The 19,154-nt window shown below is 40.7% G+C and overlaps 2 protein-coding genes across 6 annotated transcripts in view; both read left to right on the top strand.

Annotated features, from left to right (window-relative positions):
* ldb1b (LIM-domain binding 1b) overlaps positions 1–7,486 on the top strand; it is a 60,353-nt gene extending 52,867 nt beyond the window's left edge. For all 4 annotated transcript variants that reach the window (XM_080721946.1, XM_080721945.1, XM_080721948.1 and 1 more), the window contains 6 exons: positions 740–912; positions 1,407–1,529; positions 1,767–1,850; positions 3,163–3,286; positions 4,438–4,586; positions 4,994–7,486. In XM_080721946.1, the coding sequence (XP_080578072.1) occupies positions 740–912; positions 1,407–1,529; positions 1,767–1,850; positions 3,163–3,286; positions 4,438–4,586; positions 4,994–5,224 (884 nt within the window). In that variant the 3' untranslated portion in view covers positions 5,225–7,486. The remainder of the gene's footprint in view (positions 1–739; positions 913–1,406; positions 1,530–1,766; positions 1,851–3,162; positions 3,287–4,437; positions 4,587–4,993) is intronic.
* An 8,747-nt stretch (positions 7,487–16,233) lies between these two features.
* The window catches only part of armh3 (armadillo like helical domain containing 3), a 48,407-nt gene continuing 45,486 nt past the window's right edge, over positions 16,234–19,154 (top strand). For both annotated transcript variants that reach the window (XR_013961862.1, XM_080721944.1), the window contains exons 1-3: positions 16,234–16,357; positions 17,220–17,344; positions 18,810–18,919. Coding sequence is in view for 1 of the 2 variants with exons in the window: in XM_080721944.1 (XP_080578070.1) it covers positions 18,818–18,919 (102 nt within the window). In the remaining variant the exon portion in view is untranslated. The remainder of the gene's footprint in view (positions 16,358–17,219; positions 17,345–18,809; positions 18,920–19,154) is intronic.

Raw genomic sequence — 19,154 nt, 5'->3', positions numbered from 1 at the left:
GTGCAACCCTTAACCAGGGGTCTTCAACGTTTTCAGGCCAAGGACCCCTTAGTTGAGCGAGAGATGAAGCAGGGACCCCCACAACCCATTGATACAGTACCATATAGTTTAGTTTCATCATTTGACAGCACAATCATCTGTGTAATTTGGGTTCATCTAATTTTGTGTTTCCAGAAATTTAACCACTTGAACCGTCGATACTTTTTACTCTGTACTTAGTCTGTTCTTTTTCCCCTCTACACCAAACATTTTTGCCAAAAATAACTGATCTACAAGCTCACAGCGCTGCGAGGCGTTGTGAGCTTGTAGATCTGCTATTTTTGGCTAAAGTTCTCAGAATATGGAGGCTATGGTTCAAGTGGTTAATATAGAAAAGGAGAAAAAAAAGATTTGGAGGACCCCCTGTAGTAACTCTGAGGACCCCCTAGGGGTCCCGGACTCCCTGTTGAAGACCCCTGCCTTAAACTGTTAGTATCCGGTAAATTCTGACCAAATTCTAAAGTATGTTCAAACAATGTTTTTCTACATAACTTGTTTGTCTTCTGTCTCTCTCTAAGCTGACTAGATTTGTTGTAACGGTATTGTTATTGAATTCAGTATGCTTATCTCTATGGATCAGTAAACACATCCAGTCCCTTCCTTCCCTGTTCTCCTCAGCTTCTCATACCCAATAAAGACAAGAAAACAACTTATTACAAATGACATTCTCTTCTCCCCTTCCTGTGTTCTCCCCTCGCAGCGATTGGCCGGACGTTGATTCCAAGGTATTTCCGGAGTATATTTGAAGGGGGCGCCACTGAGCTCTACTATGTGCTGAAACACCCCAAGGAGTCCTTCCACAACAACTTTGTCTCCCTGGACTGTGACCAATGTACCATGGTCACCCAGAATGGCAAGCCCATGTTCACACAGGTGTGTACCACAGCATTTAGCAACAGACTGGCCATTATCATTTTGGCCTCATATAGGTACTCTAACCCAGTGGTTCCCAAACCTTTTAGCTCGAGACCCAAAAGAGAGTTTGCCCGGGACACAAACTAGTGAAAAAATCTACAAGTTCGCAACGTGTCACTTGGCAGCGCGTTCAAGCTTGTAGATCGGCTATTTTTACTACTTCATTATATTGTATTTGTTTTACTAATTCATGGAATTGCATAGCTTTGTTTGCTCTAAAATTCCTAAAATTCTTCAAAGAAAAACAAAAGACCCACTGTTTGGGAAACTTCATTTTTTTAATTCAAATTATATACATATTTTATGGAGTGTATAAAAGAGTTTTTGACCTCCAGAGATTAGCAGAAACTCAAGAGCACCTTGGGTACATCATTAATGCCTGAATTCCATCTCGGTAAATTAATTTGATGGTTAATGTCACGCCTAACTGGGGTCATGAACCTATTTTCTAGGTGTGTGTGGAGGGTCGCCTGTACCTGGAGTTCATGTTTGACGACATGATGAGGATAAAGACATGGCACTTCAGCATCAGACAACATCGTGAACTCATCCCCCGCAGTATACTGGCCATGCACGTGAGTGGGGACATAACAGCTGTGTGTGTGTGTGTGTGTGTGTGTGTGTGTGTGTGTGTGTGTGTGTGTGTGTGTGTGTGTGTGTGTGTGTGTGTGTGTGTGTGTGTGTGTGTGTGTGTGTGTGTGTGTGTGTGTGTGTGTGTGTGTGTGTGTGTGTGTGTGTGTTGTGTACAGTATGTGTGTGTCTTATACTTGTGTGTCAACGTTTTGACCTGTGTTTTTTGACTGTTGTCTCAGGCCCAAGACCCTCAGATGTTGGACCAGCTGTCTAAAAACATCACCAGATGTGGCCTGTCCAACTCTACCCTCAACTACCTCCGAGTGAGTCTCTCTCGCACGCACGCACACACACACACACACACACACACACACACACACACACACACACACACACGTCATAGTACATACAGCACCTTCACTCTCAGCTATGTTTGGAATGCCCTGCCTGAGGATTTCAGGCTTGCCAAGTCATTGACGTCTATTAAATCACTTCTGAAAGGCCCTTTTATATGCCTTTTCATGGTGCTTATTTCTTGTCTCTCTCTTTTGTCCATGCTTATCTCCTTTTGTACTGTTTTTACTTTCTATTTTAGTTTCTATTTGATATTAATGTATTAGTTTGATCTCTTCCATGTTTTATGCTACTGTACTTTCTATCTTGTTTTGTAAATTATTTAACCTTGTTTCGAAAAGCGGTACACAAATACATTTAAAGGAAACACTACCACCGACTCCCGAGTCAGTAGCAATCAAAACACTGTTCTCTCTCATGCTATTGTCAGTTTCTTCAATTTGGAAATTGTTCTAGTCAGGAGACTCGGGACCTATTTATCTCACAATAGACTTTTATTTTTCAAAAGCCATTAAAGATGGGGTGCCATGATTTTTTTTCTCCCCTAAAACATGATGATCAGGTGTTATGATTATACTAGGAGGAAGATCTTTTTAAAAAAGTGTACAGAAAGAGTTAAAATTGTGTTTATGTGGGCAGACACACCAGTTCATTAAGTATGCCTGGTTGTCAGGTGAGTGGTGACCCAGCTGAAGTTAGCCACACCCACAGTGTTGGGTGAATGGTAAAAGGGAAGGGGATGAATATATGATGTCATTAAATCTGTGTTTTTTGACTGGGCCTTTTGACTCGGAGGCTTTCAGCTTCCAGGAAGTAAACAAAAATACACAGGAAGACAAATTTGCACATTATAACCCCACCCGGTGGTCTATTAGAGTAATGTTAAATTCATAGACAAAAAACAGAAAAAGTACAAAACTATGGCACCACCTCTTTAAAGATCTCGACTCCCTTCCCAAACTCAAAACTAACCTAAAAGAATGAACGACCTTAAAATACAATTTAAAATGAGTTTAACACTGTTGTAGTAGTATCCCTGCCCCACCCCACCTTTCTCTGTAAATATACCTTTTGATGCTACATATTGTATGTATGATATTACTGATGACTTTAGTCCAATGGACCACAATGGAAACAAGTCCCCAGGGCTTTTTGGGTTATCCTTTTAGCACAACCTTTGACTGTACTACCTGCACTGTTAACAAGCGTGTTAATAAAGTATATATATTTTGCATTATTCACTTAACAGTAATGTATTGTGTTGCTTGTCCCTCTGCCCAGCTGTGTGTGATCCTGGAGCCCATGCAGGAGCTAATGTCCAGACACAAGACGTATAGCCTGAGTCCCAGAGACTGCCTCAAGACCTGCCTCTTCCAGAAATGGCAGAGGATGGTTGCCCCACCAGGTGGGTGTAGGGCTGTCACAATTATTACATAATCGTCTAATCGTGATTATTTGACATAATCGTTTCCATGTTGAAAGATCTTCATATATTTTTTTAAAAGTCAAAAGTAGTGGAAATAGCAGATCTACAAGTAGTGGAAATAGCAGATCTACAAGCTCACAACGCGTCGCGATGCGACGCGTTGTGAGCTTGTAGATCGTCTATTTCCACTATCAATGTTCTTTTTTAAGTATAAAGTTGTCAAATATGTCAGTAATTTCTTTGTATATTAAGTTATGTGTCATATCTACCGTGTGCAACTTCAAAGCCTCAAAGCCAAACAGAAATGTAATTGTCAACAACAAAACCACAATTAAATCGCTAATCGCAATTATTTGAGTGACAATTAATCGTCATGTAAAATGTCATAATCGTGACAGCCCTAGGTGGGTGCGCCTGCAAGTTAACACACTTTACACATGCACGCACACACAAACACACACACACACACACACACACACACACACACACACACACACACACACACTCATCACGCAGTAAGATACCCAATGGTAGTTTAAATGTGAGCGTAGAAATGGAGTCTATTTGGGTCACTGAGGATTTTGCCATGTCACTACAACTCTCTCTCTCTCTCTCTCTCTCTCTCTGACTCTTAACACAACCGTGCTGCTCACAAATAGGGATGGGACTATAAGCGATTTTATCGTGATAATCGCATCATGGAGAATTAATTTATCGTGATATCATCCTCCGTCAATCACAGGGATCAATTCACCTTTTATTTGCCGAGCCGCTTATCCGGTACCACTTAAACCATCTATAATTCGTAAAAGGTACTTATAATATACGTACTTGATACAGTCTTTCTTTCACTCTTTCAAATGTCTTTGCCAAAAAATAGCCGATCTACAAGTTATTGTGAGCTTGTAGATCTGCTATTTTTTGCCAAATGTTCCACCCCATGATAATGGATTTTGATTATCACGATAATATTGTAAATTGCAATTTCTTTTATCACAATAATCGTGCTATGAAATTTTCATATCGTCCCATCCCTACTCACAAACTCCCTGAGCTCTCACACAAACAACAAACACTGGTCCCCACCCTGTGAAGGTATTTCCTAACACCCCCCCTCTCTCCCTGTGTAGCTGAGCCCGCCAGACAGCCCGCCAACAAGAGACGGAAGCGTAAGATGTCGGGAGGCAGCACCATCAGTGGAGGAGGAGGCAACAACACCAACAGTAACAGCAAGAAGAAGAGTCCGGCCAGTGGCTTCCCCCTGTCCAGCCAGGTCCCTGTAAGTTACTCCATCTCCACCTAGTGGCTGGACCCCAGTTTTATTCTTTTTTAGGTGTGTTTTAAGCTGACAGGAGTGCTCTGGTGAATCAAAACTTAAACTTATGTTTTCAACTGGCCATGACCGCAGGCCACATGCATTACACAGGCAGGCCCATCGGACTCTGGATGAGCTTATTTTGCTCCCTATAAAATGTTTGTAATATTGGTATGATGTAATAATAATTACATTATTATCTAGTAATATTACATCTATACTAAAGAAGTACTACTAATAAGTGCTGCATTATTGATAACTTCAATGACATCAATTTTGTGACATGCTACCCCTTCCTGCCGATGTCAAAGTTTGTGTCCTCTCACCCGTCCCCACCTCTTGATTAATAATGGTTTGTCCCTTGTTGGCAGGACGTGATGGTGGTTGGCGAGCCCACTCTGATGGGAGGGGAGTTTGGCGACGAGGACGAGCGTCTGATCACGCGGCTGGAAAACACACAGTTCGACGCGGCCAATGGCATCGACGACGAGGACAGCTTCAACAACTCACCAGCACTGGGGGCCAACTCGCCCTGGAACAACAAGGCCCCCAGTAGCCAGGAGAGCAAGAGCGACAACCCCACCTCACAGGCATCGCAATAGAGCCCCAATAAAGTCAACCCCGCTCGAATACAGCAGGCATCGGAGCCCAGTGTCCCACAACCTCAACACACACTCCACTCTAATTCCCAAAACACCTGAACCACCTATTCAAATATGAGGAGAGCAAGAGCCACACTCTCCCCTCGGCAGGTACAGCTTTAGAGCTCAGACTGAGTCCCTCAACCGTAACAAAACATCACACTCTTGTGTAGGCCTGTAAGTCACTCCTCAGACCGGGCCCCGCACCCCTACACACACATGTCCACTGTCCAGCAGCGCATCTCACTGGGAGCTTTTGTCCAGGAACCAGAGTCCATTTTTTCACAGGCATTGGAATGGAGCTCATATAAAGTCCAACAACTCGGATACAGACCCGCCCCCACCTGAATGCACCAACCATCTGTTTGAATCCTGACGCTGCCCCGAAACCATTTGTCTCACTCACTATCACTTCAGAGCTTAGATTGTGACAGGATTTCAGTCAAAATCCAGTGTTTTCTTCCAAACATGGGAACAGCATCTATTGGTAGTTCCATACCAGTGCCACATCTATAAAGCAAGCAAATGAGTGAGGAGAAATGGAGATTATTGTGTGTTTCTGTGTGTGTGGGTGTGGGTGGGTGTGTGTGTGTGTGTGCGTGTGTGTGTAGGGGGGCGTAGGAGATGGTGTTGGTGGGGCTTTGTGATGATGACCAGTTGCTTAGGGAGCGCTGGCTCACCTGCCCTCCTAACACGGCTGGCTCTAAACTCTGGTTCTGCCCCACTTATAGATAGGTTGTGCTTATTCCATGTTACTGGCAAAAGGGAATGTGTCTACGGTTGTGTCATGTGGTGTGTGTGTGTGTGCGCGCGCGTGCAGAGGGAAAACGTATCAGTTTGAAACCAATACCTGGGCTTTGCCAGGGCAGAGTGGACCAGAATTTAGACTCATTTTGTTAGGAATCCATTACAACTCAAACACTGGTAGGGAGAACCTAATGGTGGCACTAGGAAATCGTCTTACCCTTAAACCAACACGTACATAACACACATATATACATGCATTCGTACATGAAGTATACATAATGATTGAAGGATTTTGAGAATCCTAGTGCTCAAACCCTCGCTGATTTCTCAGCAAGTACATCCTTTTAAACAGACATAAAGCATTTAACACTCAATCACACATGCTGACACGCTTACATACTTACACCTTTAAAGAGTTTTATACCAGTATCTATTTCCCTAGAATGTTTTTAATTTGTACGTAACTCCTTCATTTCAGTTGTTACTTTTTTATTTTTTATTTTCTACCAAGATTGAAAGCTACAGACCAAGGAAGCAACACAGGACTTTTAATGCCTCCCCTCCCCACAACCCCCTTCTAAAAAAATATATTGTTTTTATCTTTTATGTTTATAAAAGAGAGATAATTTTAGTGTGGATGTTTTTATTTCGTCTTTTTCTTTTTGTTTCCTTTTTGGAAGATTTTGACTTTGTGTATTTGTGCTTGTATATTTAAGGTAGTAGCAAAAGTTCTGTCTGACTGTAATAAAAATGTATTCTTACTTAGATTTACCTAAAGCCATCCTGATCTAATGTAAAGAAAATTGAAAAAAAGAGAAAAAAAACACTCATGACCCCACCCCCTTCTCTTCTCTTTTCCTCTCCCTTCCTCATTCCCCCCCTTCTCCTCTTTCCCTCTTTTTTAAAACTTGTGTAAATTAAATGACAAAAATCCCCATGGGTACACAGTCACCATTGAGAGGTAATTTTGGCATGTTCCCGTTTGCTTTTGTCATTCATTTCTATTTATTGTCAGAAATTCACTATTACACACACACATGTAATGATTGTCATCTTTCCAGTTCTCATGATGCGGTGTACTGCCAATTTCAACTTTATGCCAAGGTTAACTTTATTAGCTAATCAATGAATTTCATGTTTGATCACTGGCTGAAATCACAGATTTCTTTGTAGCTTGTCCATGTTTTTGTGCAGTCTTACATCAGCCACAAGGTGGCACTACCAGTCCACCAAAATATCTTCTAAAACCAGCCTTCCATCAAGTTCAGTTTGATTGACATTTGATAGCAGTACAGTCTTTTCTTTTTTTCTTTCTGTAAATACAAGATGAAGCTCTGTTATTGTTATGTGTGTTCCTTTCCATAGCTGTCCAGGAACAGTTAAGATTGTGTTTTAATGGTGACTTGTACCCTCTACAAATCCTGTAGAAAATCATCGTTTGATATATATTTTTTGATTTGGTTAGTTTTTGCCCTTGATAATTAATGTATGGTACCAATAAAAGATACATTTTCACTTTAAATGATTGGAGAGTTTTTTTTTTTAATAGACAATCTTGTTTTGTTTAGTTTTATTCTTTTTGAATAGACAAGCTTGTCATTATTTTATCTACCAACTGGATACTAAATGTAAGTCAGTGATTGGATGTAGTGCTTCTGTGTTTAGTTCCATTGTTTGTACTGCTTGTTTGGATATCTCAAAGCAATAAGCAATTTCACTTTGATACAAAATGCAACATATAGTCAGGGGATATTAATAAAATGTGTGAAATTCCTTAAAGAAATGTTAAGGTGTTGAAATTCAATTTCCCTAGGGGAATTCTTTTCTGAAAGTTAGGTCCCATTAACAACTATACTACAAGGAAAATTAGGGGCTATCAAAAATTCCCCTAGGGAAATTGAATTTCAAACTTTGTTAGATGTGTTACTAGACACCTTTACATCGGTGAATATATTTCTTGTTAAGGAATATATTCCCAGATTTTACATTATTCAGATAATATTCCCTAAGGGTGCCCTCACTGAACGCCGCAGATTAGTATGTGAACGGTCATAGCTTGTCCGTATGTATATATCTCTGTCACGCCTGACACTGTAATTCTAAGGGTTTGCCGCTCTGACATCACGCTCTGGCTTCCCTGTGATGTCACACTAACAGAATCCCTTTTATGCCCATATATGGAGTTCCCTGATCATCAATATTATGCCCATATCTAACAGGACTTCATATGGGAATGCCCATATATGGAGGCCACATCGGCCACATACCACACTAACATAATCCATATATGGCCAAGACAGCCCATATCTGTGTGGCTGGTTCTACAGACAGGGATCTCCATGTATGGGCCTAAAAGGGTATGGTGTCAGATGTCATGGCCTGGACACGGAACACCATATGTGGGCATAAAAGAGAGACAGGCAGACAGAAACAAAAGTGCTCCATATAATGTTTTATAGGCATGAAATAAATCAATGCCCATGTCGGGCAGAATAGTCCTATATAGCTCAAAACCAGCAGTACTGTGGGTCCTCTCCTCATGATAGGAAGAAACCCAGCAGCACGTACTGGTGGTCCAGATTGGCAGATTGTTATCACATCAGTTGAGTAAAAACCAGTACTGTGATCATCGTTGTTCAACAACTAGTCTTATTACTCAGTGTGTAATGCATACTAAACGTTGAGTAAAGCAAGCATTGTGAGCTTGTAGATCTGCTATTTTCAAAAGATTGTTATACAATTTATTGAAAACTTGAAATTAAAACATTGGATAGGCCTACTTTTACCACTGAAAATGACAGTTGCTGGTCACTGTCAGCTAGGTGTGTTTAGTTTTGTCCAAAGACTACACATTGAAGAATTGATTGAAGAATGTATTACAATTTTGCAATAGAAACAAGTACAGTTTCATGACAGTACAAATCACTGGTACTGGTACAGGGTCAACTAAAAGGAGATCCTAGAAAGCCGAGGCTTATTTCCACAGGAACCAGTGACCACACTTTAAGTATCTCATATAACATTGAAAGACAGACGGATAGAACATAGTACTTTATCTAGACTAGGATAATATCAATTTCAAAAGCATACAACATACAACTCACTTGGTATATCTTGACAGTGACACACATTTTAATCCCAAATTCTGTGGGAAAATACGCACTGCTGCCACCATCTGGCGGAGTCATAGCGCTATGCATTAAGGGAAACAACATGTTGCATTTTAAAAACAAACATCGCGTTAACTGCGCCGAGAACACAACAACAGCAGATCTACAAACTCTCAAAGCGGTGCAGGTGTGGCACGTTGTGAGCTTGTAGGTCTTCTGACTCCGCTCTCGTTCTCTCGGCACGCGACGGGGGCGGTTCCAGATGTGACTGACCAATCACAGCGGGTCGTAGCTGTCAAATGGACCAATCAGACGACGGGTCTGTCTCCAGCTGATCAGAGTGAATCTGCAGCTGATAATATCAAACTGTCATGTCTAGTGTTTCGTCAATCTCTCACTTTGACACCTGCGGACTGGACGTTCATTTTTTTCAAGCAGAGTTAACAGTTGACTAGATTACTTTTCACCACTACTACCTCTACTCCTACTACTCTTACTACTCCTACCATTACTACTACTACTACTACTACGAGTTCGAGTAATTCAACAACAACGACAACTGAGATCACGGAGATGGTATGTTAACCGTTTATTATTATAATATGTACTGTAAACGTGTAATTATGTTGTTTTTAGCGCACGTCGTTGTTTAGACAGACGGTTTGTTTAGGCCCTATCTGGTATTAGGCTAATTTGAAATTTAGTTAGCATACGGTATGCTAGCATAGACGTTATATAATAACTGTAAACGTGTATGTTATTTACACGACGTTGTTTGACAGACGGTTTGTTTAGGCCCTATCTGGTATTAGACTAATTTGAAACTTAGTTAGCACACGGTATGCTAGCATAGACGTTATGTTAACATAATATAGGTAACTGTAAACGTGTAATGTTATTTACAGCACGTTTTACAGACAATTTGTTTTGGCCCTATCATCTGGGTAGGCCTACGGCTAATTTGAAACGTTAGTTAGCATGAGGTTGTTTTCGTTCGATGTCGATGTCGGTTTACCTTTTTCGTTTACTAAATGCCTACATTGTAAATTGTAATAATGAGTCGTGCATCTGGTACTGCATCTTTCAAGCGAGTGTTTGTTCGTTTCATTCAATGTTAATTTAACTCTGGAAAACAAATTTTGCCAAAGGGACTGTCTGGTTCAAATATTAATGTTACCAAACGTAAACGGTTACACATTAATGACTCTTTGGTCCGGTTTGGAACCGATTCACTCGGCTGTAGAGTGAGGTTCAAACGGGGCTTAACTGACTGACTGACTCATTGTTACAAACGGCCATTTATCACCGAACGAGGATGTTACCATGTCCTGTCAACGACCCCCAGATTATTATTAGGCTATGTATTTGGATATGGACCTCCCCATCCGAAAATATGTTTTTTTTTTTAAAGATTTGTGTTAAAATTCAACATTTCTTTCAAGCTGTCTTGAAAATAGCAGATCTACATGCTCACAATGCCTATAGCAGCATAATGAGTCATGACACATAGTGAGTTTGTACATCAGTTAAAGTGATCCCTAACTAATACGACAAATATGCCTTAATACATTATAATTGTCCTCTATAACTACAATGTAAAATTAAAAACACCTTCAATATTTTTATTTCTTCAAGAAATAGCTAATCTTTCACTCAACAGGAGAAATGCCTGTTGCAAGTTGATGATGTCATAAATGTCATGTGTGATCTAACCCTATGGAATTTATGGCATGCATGTGCAAAAAACACATTTGACATATTGAGTTGATGCTCATATTAACCATATGAAGTATTAAGTTTGTTTTTATTTGCACATGCATGCCATAAATTCCATAGGGATAGATCACACATGACATGACATTTATGACATCAACAACTTGCGACGGGCATTTCCCCTGTTGAGTGAAAGATTAGCTATTTCTAGAAGAAATAAAATAATTAAGGTGTTTTTAATTTTACATTGTAGTTATAGAGGACAATTATAATGTATTAAGGCATATTTGTCGTATTAGTCAGGGATCACTTTAACTGATTTTGTTTGGCCTACTATATTGTGCTGGGGACCCCTTCAAGGACCCCTACAGTTCTAACCAATGGACCTGTAAAAGTTTACAGTTACTCCCTCTCAGAGTTACAAATGAACACTGAGGATTTTACTGTGCAAATAACCAACTGTATAATGTTCTATCCATCTTCAACTGCTTAATATCTGGAGTCGGGTTGAGGGTGCAACAGTTCCACCAGAGAGTTCCAGACTCTTCCCTGGCACCATTAGCCACTTGTCATCCTGGGGGTTCCCAAGGCCAGCGTGGGGATATAATCTCCTCATCTGGTACTGTCTTCACCAGGGTCTCCTTCCAGTGGGACATGCCCAGAGCAGCACCCTAAGGAGACGCCTCAGGAACATCCATGCCTGAACCTTTTCCACCTGAAGGAGCTTATGGCTCCTGGCTAAGTTTCATTCATACATTCTTTCTAATCATTATTGTTAAAAACAAAAATGCTGTCAGTCAGAGTCCTCTTAACTTTTTGTTTTTTTACCCTACTTGATACAGCTTCACATAGAACAGAAGAATCAAAAATAGCAGATCTACAAGCTCGAAGAAGCGGCGTGTTTGATGCATTTATTTATCTATCTATCTACATTTGAATCCTGAGAAGTATCACTTTTGGACATTGATTTAGTACTTGAACTCAATTTACTAATGTCTCCATTTTCTCCCATAGAATGATGCAGCTACCAGCTTCACCTGGACGTCTGCCCTGATCCAGGACCCCAACAACCCATCAAACACCAGGGTGGTCCTGAAGAGGGTTTGGACCCAGTGCCGTCAGGACACTCAGGACGACTGGACGTGTACCCTGGTCGATGACCCCCGGAATCCCAGGGCGACACTGAGGAGGAAGGTGCCAGAGAAGGATGCCTCAGCAGGAGACGCAGCCAAGCAGCTGGTGAGTTGGTTTCCGTGTCTGACCGACAGTTCAGACACGGAAACTGACTCTCCTCTTTCTTCTCCCCCACAGGTCACCACCAGGAGGAGAGTTGCCGTGGCCAAGAAGAAGCGTGCACCCATGACTGGCTGGTTGAAGTAAGGACATACGTTTCGGTCACTTGTTCTCATGGTTTTGTTATTCTTGACCACAAATGTTTAAGAATCATGTTTAGATGGTATTTAGCATGTTGTATAGACAGATGCTAGGTTAATTGGTTACCTGAGGCACTACATTGTTCTCTCTGTGCTGTATTTATGTGACTATTTACCTTGTTGTTTATTGACTGGAGTTCATAACCCTAACCCTCTGCTTATTGTCATCTCTCTCTTTTTGCAGGGGTATGCAAGGCTTCCTCCAGCAGAAGTACGTCTCTCAGACCACAGGCGCCAATCGTCGGCCAACAATGAGATCCTGCAAAGGAGACTCGTGCCATGGAGAATGCCACCAAGGTGTTGCCTGCCGAGGAGAGAGGTCACCGCCACCCAAACACCACCTGCTGATCGATAAAGATTACGTCGCCAGCATTAGGACGTGCATCGTCATCGATGACCCCAACAACAGCAGGATGGCCCAGAGGAGGAAGGTGAGGCAAAACGTTCATATAGAGAGTTTACAATAAGTGACACAGTTACTGGTTACATTGTACACACATTATGCACTCAAACTCTAAATATATACGAGCACCAAACAAAGCTTAATTTTAGGGCTAATGCTACAATATGTACATATTGGTAAGCTTGATGAAATTAAAATAAATATAAACAAGGATACAATATTGTGATTAAATGTTTTGTTGTAGTTGTGAATTGCATTGTTTGAATATATAATAATTAATGTAACTTAGTTATGGTGAGACATAACTTACTCTATGTATGATTTACTAACTATTAAGATATTTACGCATTGTAGTCGAGAAAGAGCTGGACATTGATACTAAAACACCTGTGTTTCTTCTCCATCCACAGGGACCATCTGCTGCCGTCGCCACCAGGAGACCACCTGGACCCTGCCAACGACCATCCGCTGCCGTCGCCACCAGGAGACCACCTGGACCTTGCCAACGATTGAGGTTGTTGAGAGCCCAGATGCAGTCAGCACCCGCCAGGATCTCCAAGACCTGAACTTCAGGACGTTTACGAGTAGTGTACTCAAGTACATTTTTGGAGTGTGTGTTTTTTTATTTATGTTTGTATTTATTTTTTTCCCCTCCCAAGCACTTGACTTTCACTGCAATTCATTTCAAATAGAAATTTACTTTACTCAGCATTTCTTGGAACTCTTAGACTCATTCTTACAAAAATAGCCTACTACAGTTGTGCCCCCTCGACCCCCTCTGAGAATTAGGTTCATTAGTGTAGCCACTGTTCCTTTGACTTTTAACTTGTGAACTATGCTCAAAACTGTACTTCTAGGAACATTCAGTGCCTTTGCAATGTTTAATATCCTTTTCCTTTTTTAATCTCTTTAAAGGACAATAGATCATACTCTTGTGTGCTGATTAAGTAATTTATGTTTCATGATTAAAATGATATGGTAACAGGGTTGAAATGACAGTAACGGGGTTAAATAGCTACATTACCTTTGACCATAGATTATTGTTAGTATGACAAATACATGTCTTATAATAACTTGAATATTATTTGAATAACTTTTAATGTTACACATAAGGATGGTCGGCACACAATCAAGCAATGAATGTTCCTAAAAGAACGGTTTTGAGGATACTGGTAGTTCACAAGTTCAAAGTTAAAGGAACAGTGGCTACACTAATAAACCTAATTTTCAGAGGGGGTTGAATAATTTCGAATATTGTGAATTAACAAAATGCCCTTTTCAATTTTAGTGCCAATAGCTGATCTACAAGCTCCCAACATTACACAGATAGATAGTTAGACAGTTGGATATTTTGGTTATTAGTTCTTATTGGACACCACTACGAGATGGGTCCTAGTTTTTCTTTTGATTCATCAAATAAATTGTATCACAGTAGATATTTTGGTTATTAGTTCTTATTGGACACCACTACGAGATGGGTCCTAGTTTTTCCTTTGATATTTTGGTTATTAGTTCTTATTGGACACCACTACGAGATGGGTCCTAGTTTTTCCTTTGATTCATCAAATACATTGTATAGTCATGTTATTTTGTACAGATATAAGTATATTTTCATGATCATGATCATGATTTTTTGCACATTTATTATATATTATTATTATTAATATATTATATATTTGGTTTTAAGAAGAGTTCTGTAAATATTGGTGTTATATTGTACATTGACAATGGTTTAATCTTTTATTTCTCACTTATGTTTTTTAATTATCTTGTTTTATACATTAAATGTTTTCTTATACAGTTTAAGTTGTGCTTGTGTAATAAATAATTTATTTTATTTGATAATCATATATCAAGCTTCATCTCGTTCTTTTCTTCTTTGACTTTTACTGTGAAATATAAGCAATGCAAAGTGCTTCATTCCAGTAACTGAAGATTGCAGTAACAATTGTTGATTTATTTTTTATTACAGGCTTTATTTTGACTGATTATACACAACTAACTGTACTGCCTCCTTGCAGGCCAGGGTATGGGAGTTATATTATATCTAGATGCTAGATAAACATACCATTTGGACTGTTACATAAGATGGTTGGTAGAAAGGTCTTTTGTCTCCCAGGGTGACAGGTAGCACGGTGACAAGAGTTTGACAGCGATGGGCAGCTGGACCTGCTGCTGGCCCTGGACACAGGGCCAGCACTCAGTCCACAAGGTCACACAGTGCCTCTCTGGTGTGTCTGTGTGCGTGCACGCCTGCGTGCGTGTGAGAGCGTGTGCAAGACAGGATAAATTTGTATACCATCTATTCTCTGGAGGTGTATATTACCTTTAAATATCTTGCTCCATAACGGATCTAGAATCGATTGATCTCCGCCATAAAAAAGGATGTATGATCTTATATATCTATATCTCTATAATGTGCATAGGTAGCTTCAAGTTTCCTTTTTGAGACAAAGCCCCCAACTTGAACTTGAGCCTCATATCTCCTACTATAAATCTCCTATTAATTCACATGAAATAATGGGTGAAGGTTTTGGCGGTCTCTGGGCCAGGTGGCATTTTGATGACCCCATTCAGCCCAGAACAAATTAACTCCTGCCTTCACACCTTCATCCCTCTTCTCCTTTACTCCTTCTGGTCCCTCTCCTCTCTTAAGTTTTGTTCCATGTTGCATATCGTCACTGTCGGGCAGAAACCTTGTATCTCCAAGTTTCAAATTTGTAATCTTTTTCGCAAAGTAAAGCCCTGCTTCATCACACAAGGCCGTAGTAAAGCCCTGCTTCATCACACAAGGCCGTCACACAAAAGTCGTGAAAACAGCAGATCTACAAGCACACAACGCCTCGAGGTGTTGTGTGCTTGTAGATCGGCTATTTTCACTAGTCTAAATCATCATTTAAATGATAAATACAAAACGAACGGTATTTGTACATGAGGTTTCCACCCGACAACGACGATATGGAAATCTACTCTATTTGCTTGTCATTGAATGTCAACTGTGTTGCACTCCTGAAACACAAGGAACCAAACTCGATTCAAATTGTTCTAATCAACATCTTCAGGGGGATTATAAACCTCTACGGGCTATCGAAAGATGCACAAAAAGAAAACAGATTACCTTGATATTGTGGTGATGAAGCAGTATTTATTTGATAAAAAATACTCATTTTCAATAGGGAAAAAAGTGTTGCATTGACACTTCTTTAAAAAGGGTTATGTGATTAAGTATAAATTTGCCTTTCAGTTTTGCACAAACATTGTACTGTAACACATTCACATTTAAAGGAATCATTTTGGCAGTTATGGTTCTTTGGAGGTTTAGACCATAATAAAAGGAAGGAAGGGTTGTGTATTTTGAACATGACACAAGGAAGACTTTAATTTTTTGTTCTGATGTGAATTGTAAAGTAAATACTCATAGCAAGGACCTTTGTCCGTGGGGTGAGTCGCTAACCCTCCTGTCGAAATGATGGTCTTTCGAAAGAGCGAGACTTTACCCTGCCGGTTGGGTAGAGTGTGGGACACTAGGACCATGCAGGCAGCAAAACCCACCGAATGATTTCAGCAACAGCTAGCTTTAGCTTTCCAAACAGGAGCTAAAGGGTCGAGCAGTGCTAGATTTCTCTTCTCCTCCTGACACACAGTACAAATCAAACTTTACGCCGCAATTGACGATAGTTTGATAGAGGTAAGAACGAAACGAGCTTATAAAAAACAATTTAACTGGCTGTCTTGTCTGGCTCAGACGCACAGGGCTGAATAACACAGCTCAAAGTGTTCAGCTAGCTAAACGTAAAGCAGCAGAGCTAACCTAGCTCATGCTGCCTTAACTAGCTGGAGATGACTGGAGTTTTCTCATTTACTAAAGTTATTAAAGGTTTGAATAAGACACCGTGCTTACTAACTGGAACATAGATTATGGTGTTGCTATTATGTAAGACTGTATAAGCTAAGTTAAGTTGTCTGGGTACCGAATAGCTTTGCTGTTTTTTTCCAACGCCCATGTCATGTGTAAACATTTTTAGCAGACGTCAGCTGATGTAGGATGAGTTTTGATCTGACTGTCAATAAGCCTAATGCCAATAGCGCGCCTAAAGGTATTTGTAATGGCAAGTTAGGTGTTTGTGTAAAGCCTGGTTGAGTTGACTTGTGGCCACTAAAGAGGAATGTAAATATGTCACTCATTCAGCAACACTGCAGACACTGACAGTCTGCATGCCACTGTACTGCTAACACACAGAACAAAGTCTGACATTATCCAGAAGCTTGGATAAAAGTACATCCCATGTAACTCCCACCAGATCGAAAAGCTGCCTGACACCTTTGTAAACAAAGACATTGTCTTTTTTGGGTTTAAATCCTTTTAGTAGACTTTGTATCTGAACTGTACTGTCATGTCTTTTCCTATGCAAACTGCTAATAAAGTAATCAATCAATCAATCAATCAATCAATCAATGAGTGTAATGTATGTAGAAACAAAGGCTTCTGGTTGTACATTCAGTTATTGGTTGGGGCATGACTTATCTACTACCACACACTATCCTCGCAGGAAGGTGAAATGACGTCTGACCAGCTGTGAACAACCAGCTGGTTGCCACAGTTAAACCTTGCCCTGTGTGGGGCCAGGCTGCCAGGAGTTTGGTGTGGAGGAGCCAGCTCCATTCAACCCACATGGTAGGAGGAGGTGCTGTCACTTTAACCCATTTAGGCCTAGAATTATTGAATGCTTTAACCAGTGAAAAATAGCAGATCTACAAGCTCACAGCGCGGCACCGAGTGCAGCGCTGCAAGCTTGTAGATCTGCTATTTTTGAAAAAGTCGTGGAAAATGTGTGCAAATCTTTGAATATATGTATTTTTAAAGCAAATGTTTTTGTAACTCAGATTTTGCTTCTGGGTGGTCCCTGAAACTAGATATTTTGAGATGCGGGTCCGTAGCCAAATAAATATCAGTTTGGGGGTCCTTCACATGAAACAGTTTGAGAACCACTGACATAGTAGTCTCTCAAGAACAGACTAACTGAGCTCCAGTTAAGTGAAAAGGACCTTTTCTGTGACGATGGCAGGCCAGATTGCTGACATAGAAACATAGGTTTTTCTTATAGAATCGGGTCAAAATTCTAATTTTCACGATTTTTCAAAAATAGCAGATCTACAAGCTCGTATATCTGCTATTTTTCAATAGTTACTTAAAGCATAAAATAATGATACACAAAAATGTGTACCCGTTTCTGATCAATGTCATGGGATCTTTACACCTGTGGTTCTCAACCTTTAAAAAAAAATTGTTCTATTATTTCACAATTTGGCCAAGGTTTGACCAGTTTTTATAGTATAGTTTGTTGATTACTATTGATGCAGTAATGGTCTTATTTCTTTTCTTTCCTTCTTTCTTTTTGAGGTATTAACTCATTAAAAGCCAACCCCGCGATGTCGCGGGAAAAGTAATAGAGTATCTATAGTGCCATCCACGCGATGTCGCGGGAAAAGTAATATATTACTGTAACGGCGAGTAAAAATACCTAGTACAATGGCCGACGCTCCGGAGACGAAATCCGCGCTGATTTGTCATCATCACGGCTCCACGAGCACACAATAGTCATCCCATAACATTGAGGTGGACGGCCGATCTCATCTTTAATGTCCATTATCTCAAAACTACACTTTAGAAGCTAGGATGGAGGCAGATGCTCGCTTATTTTACACAGTTATAAAAGCTCCCGGTCGGCCATTACACAACTCCACGTGGACACGCATCGGTTCCGGCGCACGATCCGATGACGTCAGACCGGAAGTACTTCCGGTCTAGACTTCTGGCCTTCAAAATAAGACAGCGGCCGTTAATGGGGCCGGGAGGGGGCACTCTGGACCCCCTAATCCGTTAATGTCCTGGGCTCAGAATGAGTTAAAAAGGTCTTAAATTGTCACTTCACTGTCATGTCATTTGGAGACCCCCCTGGGGGTCCTGACCCACAGGTTGAGAACCACTGCTTTTACACCACTGATGTTTTATATGGATGTGCATTTCTGGTTGTGTGTATTTCTCATTCTGTGTGTGTGTGTGTGTGTGTGTGTGTGTGTGTGTGTGTGTGTGTGTGTGTGTGTGTGTGTGTGTTTGGGGTGTTTTTATCTGTGTTCAGAGGTAACCATGTCTCAGGTGGAGAAGAAGGCGGGGCTGTTGAGGAGGACATCGTCCTCTAAGAAACCACTAAAGGAAAAGGTGGTGCTCATGTATGATGAGATCTTTGCGGTGAGTGACATAAAAAATTGCAATTGGGGGATGTTGGCTGAAAACTAGCCTCGTTCCCAGCCTTTTCTCATCTCCAAGGAGAAAAGCCTGGTAACGACCTATTGTACTTAGAGAATGTCTATAAAGTGTGACCTCTGTATGCACTTCCCCTGGAAGCTGTCTTTTTTTGACAAATCACAACACGGCGGGTTGCATGCACATCAGGGAATGTTTTAACGTGTTGAAAACTTGTGAA

Source organism: Nannobrachium achirus (genome assembly GCF_963921795.1).
Source record: "Nannobrachium achirus genome assembly, chromosome: 3".
In the NCBI taxonomy this organism is placed as follows: domain Eukaryota; kingdom Metazoa; phylum Chordata; class Actinopteri; order Myctophiformes; family Myctophidae; genus Nannobrachium; species Nannobrachium achirus.
This window is presented reverse-complemented; position numbering and strand designations above follow the sequence as displayed.